Below are 7,830 nucleotides of genomic sequence, written 5' to 3' on the forward strand. Positions count from 1 at the left end.
GTGTAACATAATGTAATGTTCATTATCCAGTGCAAACAATGAATATAGGTTAACACACAGAGCACAGAGTTCCACCTGGTAGCAACTTTGTGTAAACATAATGTAATGTTCATTATCCAGATCAAACAATGAATATAGATTAAACACAGAGCACAGAGTTCCACCTGGTGGCAACTTTGTGCAAACACAATGTAATGCTTATTACCGATAAAACCGTTCCGGATTTAAAGTTCTGAACGTAATATTATGGTTGTAATAGATTTGAGTCTAAAGCTCAAACTTAGAAGTGTTGTTTTTACTAGTAGTCTTAATCTATCTGGCGATTTATGAATGATACAGACATATTCAACGTGTAAACTAAACACCGATAGTTTGGTCCTCTATAAACTTTAACGTCGTCCCTTGCTGTATATATTATTAAGTAAAGCAGCGATAAAGCGTCTGCAGGAAAACTATCGCAGGGGGCAACAAAAAAAAAAGGGTAATTGCCCAAGGCTATGAAACTTCAGACCTGTCACTTAGCATTTCCCACTTCAGTAAATAAAATATATATATACACACACACACGAGCAGATAGGATTAAATGTATGTTTCGGATATTTATATTCTATTTTTTTTTTCTCAACAACTTTAATTTGTAAGTTGGGACGTTTAATAGATACTGGATGTCGCTGTAATGTTAATATTGTATTTCTGTCATAATAGTGCGTCGTAAAATTAGCCTACTAACGAAATTTTCCTTTTCCCATCCCGGGTTTTTAGATATACCGCGTGTAAAGTTGCCTGCGTCATGGGTTCATGAGCGCGTCTCTTGATAAGTTTTTACGGTGTGTGTGTCTATTCCATCAGTTCGCATATTTGTTTGCCAAAAACAACAACAAAAAGAAAACCCAATTACAGTTATGTTCAGATAGGAGGCGATAGTTTAATGAATGTACATATTCCATTATTGTAGACTAGTTTTTTCGAACCTCTTCAAAATGATAATTGGTCCGTTTCAACGCTGTAACTGAACTCTTATTTCCGTGTTATTGTTTTATTTTTTTTTGCTTTGAAACAATTGCATTTTGATACGTAGGATGTTTCAGTGTTCTATGCAGTGTTTTACCTTACCGAAATCTAATGACAAAAGTTTACGTTTGTAATTTCACGAGTTTGAGAGGTAGTTTACGTGTTTTAATCGGGTGGGATAAAGGTAATGAGCACTGAGAACATCTCTTACTGTCACAGACGTCTGAAGCACACACCAGATCGTAATTAGCAGTATAGTGTTTCCATAGAAACTGGGCGGGAGTCAGGAATGGCGCGCGCAATAGGCGGGTAAATTTCGGAAGGGGAGATTTGTGCGTTTGATAATGGCCACTGTTGTACGTTCTGAAGGGTGTATCATGACAAACAATCTTTCTTACACTGCGTCCGTGGGCGCGTGCGTGCGCGTTGACCTGTAACGCTCGTGTGCACGCTTAGGTCATTCCCGAGCTGCTTAAGCTTCTGTGTTCATAACGTTCCACTGATTTTAAAATGGTCTTGCATGCGTACGAACGACCAAAGATAAGAAGGGTATATCGTACAATGGGAATCCGCGTTAGCGTTGAGGAGATTAATATCGGAAACTTAATAATATATATATGAAATAAAAAAAAATATATTGCTAATCGAGATTAAACCCTCAGTAAATTATTGTTTTTCATGGCCCATCTCTCCACAGATCAGCGGGGATCGTCGCGTGGGGCACAATTCGGAAACAATACAAACAAAGCTAGTGCAGAGGGGATTTGTCCTCCAGGCACTGACTACAAGGCACCCCCTGGTGGAGGTCAGCGGCAGCTCGAAGCCCTCGGTTTCAGTTCACTTTCTGCCACTTCTCGAACAAACGACATGCCCACAGACACGTTGCCTGCTTCTGCATTTTCTGTAGAGACCATCCCGCTTCCCTTAAAGCCAGAGCGACTCTCCCCGGAGTTTGAGTCTTCTTCGCCGTCCGTTTCACCGCATTCGCCGAATCCTGCCCGAGCCTTCCCTTCAGCCGTTGGCCTCGGATTCGGTGGGCTCCGCACACCGGTTCCTCCGTCCTCCACGGGTCTGGCTTGTGGAGCATCAGCATTGAAACAAATGGAAATGATGACTAGAAACTACAGCGAGTTCATGCGAAGTCTCGCGGCGAAGTACAACAACCAAAACAGCCAGGAAAGGTAAGATTTATCTCGAACTACTAACAACTTATTTTGCTACAAGATTGTGTGTTATTCTTGAGCCATGTAAAACATGTTTAATTATTAACTACCATATAAGATTCAATATTTGATATTCATCTTTTTTTTTGTTTGTTTGTTAAGTAAGTAGAACCTGTAATAAGTGCTGTTGGACAGTATATATTTTTTTTTCGATGGTTATACTAGTATTGTAATGAACCTGGAATTTATACCTTACTGTAAACGTAATCCATTTTAAATTTTCTTACCAGGAAGTCTCTATTAAAATATAATAGTAGGTTTAGGAATCCGTGTGACATCGTTCTGTATAGTTACTGCTGGGAAATTTCGTAGTGTTTGAAAATATTACACAAAGACCATGTCGTTTTTTAAAAAACAAATATTTTATGCGAGTTCTCTACTCTCGGTAAACCACAGTATAACGAGAGTACACGTGAGTATATATATATACGCACACACATGCATTTATTTAAATTAACGTAAATAAAGGGTTTCCAAATAGGTGGCCCGGCATGGTGATTAGGGTGCTTGACTCGTAGTCTGAGGGTCGCGGGTTCGAATCCCCGTCCCACCAAACATACTCGCCCTTTCAGCGTTGTAATGTGACGGTCAACCCCACTATACGCTGGCAAAAGCGTAGCCCAAGAGTTAGCGGCGGGTGGTGATGACTAGCTGCCTTCCCTCTTGTCTTTCACTGCTAAATTAGGGACGGCTAGCGCAGATGGCCCTCTCGCAGCTTTGCGCTAAATTCCAAATAAATCAAACCAATTCCAAATAGCTTAGCTTGAGGCCTTCCAAAATCTTTGATATCCTCGATCAGGATCCTCACCTAATGACATCTTAAATAATGGCCATGCTGTGTTCCTCACCTTCATTGACAACGTTGTATAGACATATTTACTGCACCAAATAAAATTCTCGCTGAACAAATATTCTATTGTCCGGTGTCAGAGTAGTTTTAAAGAAAATATTTCGACACCGGCTGAGGATCCCGAGATCGTCTCGCGGACTCCCATTTTGTGCTGAAGTAGGTTGTTTAAGATAAAGAAACGGACCGGTGAAAACCGAATGTAACAGCTAGGCCGATACAATAACCATAAACTAGGAAACTCGATAACCCGAACGCTTTCTAATGTAAACATTCCTTTTTCATTGGTGTATAAATTCCCTACCCACTGAAAAAGGAGTTTGTTTGAATTTCGCTCAAAGCTGCGCGAGGGCTGTATACGCTAACCGTCCTTAATTTGGCAGTGATAGATTAGAGGGAAGGCAACTAGTCATCACCACCGACTCTTGGGCTACTCTCTTACCAACGAATAGTGGGATTGACTGTCACATTATAACGCCCCCACGGCTGGAAGGGCGAGCATGTTCTGTGACGCCAGAGCCGTAGGAGGTGGTAAGGCCAGTCTGACCATGACCTGACCACTTTTTCATCGCATGTGTGGTTACAACGTACGTATTAAAACTTGCTTTTTGTGAATTCAATACATTATACAGTAGCTGTAGTTAAAAGAGCTCAAGATTCAGTCCCATAGCATTAATTTTTTTTTTCAAATGAGGCAATGGCCTGACCACTTCAAAATTGGTTTTTACGACAATGGACAGGGATTTGATTGCGAGTTGAGCGCCCCCTAACCACCAGAAAAAAAAAGGCAGATCTACCTTTGCAAAATGCTCGTTTCATCTGGTTTATTATAGATTGTGATTCATAATTATAATTATAAATAATATTTATAATTATAAATTATTTGTTACTTCCAAGCAAAATTGATGTTTGTTGTTGTTGTTGTTGTTGTTGTTTTTTGTTTTTTCGAGGAATGTCTCAAACAGAACATTCTTTTTTATCTATTGTTCGCGGGCCTAACGCGACTCAGTGGTTGGCATGCTAGACTGTGGATCTGAGGTTTCGTGGTTCATGTCCCGTTACCATAAAAGAAGAAAAAAATCGCGCCCCTAAAATTGTGGATGTGGGTGTAATATAACAGGAATGATTAAATCGTACTATTCAGTCTGGCAAGAGTTGGCGGTGGGTGATGTTGAGTAGCTACCTTCCCTCTAGGTCTACGATTTCAAAATTAGGAACGACTAGCACAGATAGCCCTCCTGTAGATTTTTGGGAAATATATTCTTAACACACCTAAGTTCTACTTTTAAAATTTATGTTAGTTTTTAATAATATTTTAAAGAGAACGTATTCTTCTAACAGAAACAAACAAAACTATACAGCTCTGTCTCTCTCTCTCTCTTAATCTGCGGACTTGCAACGCTAAAAACCGGGTTTTGATACCCGTGGTGGGAAGTGCACAGATAGCCCATTGTGCAGCTTTGTGCTTAACTGCAAATAAACAAATAAACAAACTATCTCTTAAAATAAATACGCCCTCGTTTTATTTCTGTAACTCAAAACTACACAATGAGCTATATGGGCTCTGTCCACCGCGTGGAATCAACCCCCGGATTCTAGCGATGTAAGTCCTAAATTTACTGCTGACCTATCGGGATGTGTGTGAGGGGGGGATAGCGATCAAGGGAAGTGAATAAACTGACCAGTATTCAAAAGTATGGAAAAAGACAGTTAAGTGTATGTTCTGGGTTCATCAAGTTACTCAACTGTTCTTGAATTATTGCTAATAAAATTTGGTCGAAACAAAACTTTCGCTTTCGACACGTAAAGCGTAAAACATTCTGCCGAAAAACAACAAGCTAGACGAATAACTATTAGTTTTTACACTTACTTATATTGATTATTTTCAAATAAATGTAATATAACTGTAAATATAAGGCAATGTTGTAACAGCTATGTAACTTTTTTTCTGCAGCAAAAAATACACAGTAAATTAATTTACTTATCTCTTTCTAAATATGTTATTATCGTGGACTCGTACGTTACTCCGAATTATACCTGTAAGGACACTAAACTAGATGCATGTAATTACAAACATTAAAACCAGTGATCTGTGAAACCTGTTGAGAGAATAAATTAACTTCCAACTTCACGTCATCTCTCTTATTTTCGACGTGACGGTATAAAAATATTCCGTTGTGTTCAACGCACCGTGTTTTATTTATTAAGAAAACACAATTGTTACAGTAGTATTTAATCTAAAGGAAAGAGAGCGTAACTCAACAGAGATGATTTATTCAAATTTCGGAAAAATAGGTCAGAAACAAAAGACGTCTTAAACACACAATTAAAATTAAGGTAAACACGTGAATATCGAAAAAGAAAAACGTAAACGTGGTAAGAGAGAGGTATGCGCTGAATTACTCGTTACTCTGGCTGTTAGATTTAATCTCTATTGACAAACTTCACGTGTAAAAGCGTAAGCAGCTCTAAGAAATCAACTTAAAAATTAGACGCAGATTTATAAGCTAAAGGACATAATGTTCCGCATATAAAATAACTTAACGTCTAAAGTTAGTTGTGACAAGGTTGTTGCTCCTAAAGAAACAGAAAGTAAGGTGATAAAAAAATCAAGTAAATCAGGTTAATACAAACAAACCACTGGGGGTGGGGGTTTAAGGCGGGGAGTAATAAGTAATAATTATTTCCTGAAACTGATGTTTCAGTCCTAATTATGATCCCACCTATATATGAATATCATATTTCTTGCTACCTAAGGTATAAATACTACTATTATAAGCAGGGAAGAAAATGGGTCTTAGGAACATGGTACACGCTTATAAGGAGCAGTGGGTGGTAGGTATACAAAAGCAAATAGAAAAGACAGGAGGTTCTTATTTTATATTCTAGCTTGTCAATATCGGTAATTTGATATCCTAATTCACAGGAAACAAACTTTGTATTTGGACATCACAAACATCTAATTTGAACCAATGCTGTTTTCAACATAGCGCGTAACACACAAAATCAATATATAGGTGTGTTCGTTTAATATTTACTTTTAAATTAAGAAATTTACTAATGTATAATACAAAAATCTGAATTATAATCTACAATTTGACACCAAACTTATTGACATAAATTCATAAAATAGTTAGTTCAATAAAATTTTGAGTGTAAGTCAACAAACGCGATGACACGGCCTTTGACCCGTGACGATAGGGTTAATAAGCGTCTTCAGTAGTACTAAACATGACCAATAGGGAAAATAATGCAAACTGGGAACTAGGTGCACGGCGTGTATCCCCATTTCCATCACTGATTTTAAGTAAGAAAAGACGAGTTTACTCTTCGAATTCCAATAGCGTAGTGCTACGCCCTTCCTTTAAGATGTTACACATTTCCAGTGCAAAAACTAAATCTTCACTGGATATACAACGCTCAACAATAAAATCGGTTTGACAACACGTTTAAGAGTGTATCTTCATATACGTATAGATACCTTTTTTGGAAATCTGTTAAAATGAGTATAACAACACCTTACTTCCCGCTAGCAACGTTTAACTATGTTCACAAATCTGTTGATAGTTTTTTGGGGAAAACTTGTTAAAATAGCAACACCTTACTTCCCGCAAGTAACGTTAAAGAGTGTATCTTCATATACGTATAGATACTTTTTTGGAAATGTGTTAAAATCAGTTTAGAAACACCTTACTTCCCGCTAGCGACTTTTAACTATGTTCACAAATCTGTTGACAGTTTTTTGGGGAAAACTTGTTAAAATAGCAACACCTTACTTCCCGCACGGCATGGCCAGGTAGTTAGGGGGTTCGACTCGCAATCTGAGGGTTGCGGGTTCGAATTCCCGTCACACCAAACATGCTCGCCCTTTCAGCCGTGAGGACATTATAAAGTGACGGTCAGTCCCACTATTCGCTGGTAAAAGAGTAGCCCAAGAGTTGGCGGTGGGTGGTGATGACTAGCTGCCTTCCCACTAGTCTTATACTGCTAAATTAGGGATGGCCTAGCGCAGATAGCCCTCGTGTAGCTTTGCGCGAAATTTAAAAACAAACAAACAAATACTTCCCGCAAGTAATGTTTAACTATATTCACACGTCTGTAGATAGTTTTTTTGGGGGTGGGTGGAAACTTGTTAAATTCAGTTTAACAACACCTTACCTCCCGCAAGTAACGTTTAATTGTATTCCCACATCTAAGAATTTTTTTTAAATGCTGTTAAAATCGACTTAGCAACACCTTAATTCCCGCAAGTAATATTTAGTTATGTTCACATATCTGTAAATAATGTTTTGAAAAACTTGTCAAAAACGGTTGAACAACATCTTACTTTCTGTAAGTAACGTTTAATTATGTTAACACATCTGTATTTGTTGATTTTTAAATTTGTTAAAATTGGTTTAACACCTTACTTCCCGCAAGTAACGTTTGATTATGGTGACACGTCTGTAGATAATCTTTATGGAATTCCTATTCAAATTGATTTAACAACACTTCCCGCAAATAACGTTTGGTTATGTTCACACATCTTTATTTCTTTTGTTTTTTATTCTGTTAAAATTAGTTTAACAGCACCTTACTTCCCGCAAGTAACGTTTAATTATGTACACACACATCGTTAGAATTTTTTTTTTTGAAATTCTGTGAAAATTAGTTTAACAACACCTTACTTCCCGCAAGTAACGTTTAATTATGTACACACATCTTTAGAATATTTTTTTTTGAAATTCTGTGAAAATTAGTTTAACAACA

At 37.7% G+C, this 7,830-nt stretch overlaps 1 protein-coding gene across 1 annotated transcript in view; it reads left to right on the top strand.

The window, feature by feature from the left end:
• Positions 1-1,713: 1,713 nt before the first annotated feature.
• The window catches only part of LOC106468295 (polyhomeotic-like protein 2), a 54,099-nt gene continuing 47,982 nt past the window's right edge, over positions 1,714-7,830 (top strand). The window contains exon 1 of the mRNA XM_013928714.2: positions 1,714-2,192. Within this exon, the coding sequence (XP_013784168.1) occupies positions 1,879-2,192 (314 nt within the window). The 5' untranslated portion in view covers positions 1,714-1,878. The remainder of the gene's footprint in view (positions 2,193-7,830) is intronic.

Source organism: Limulus polyphemus, unplaced genomic scaffold, assembly GCF_000517525.1.
Source record: "Limulus polyphemus unplaced genomic scaffold, Limulus_polyphemus-2.1.2 Scaffold2952, whole genome shotgun sequence".
Classification (NCBI taxonomy): Eukaryota; Metazoa; Arthropoda; class Merostomata; order Xiphosura; family Limulidae; genus Limulus; species Limulus polyphemus.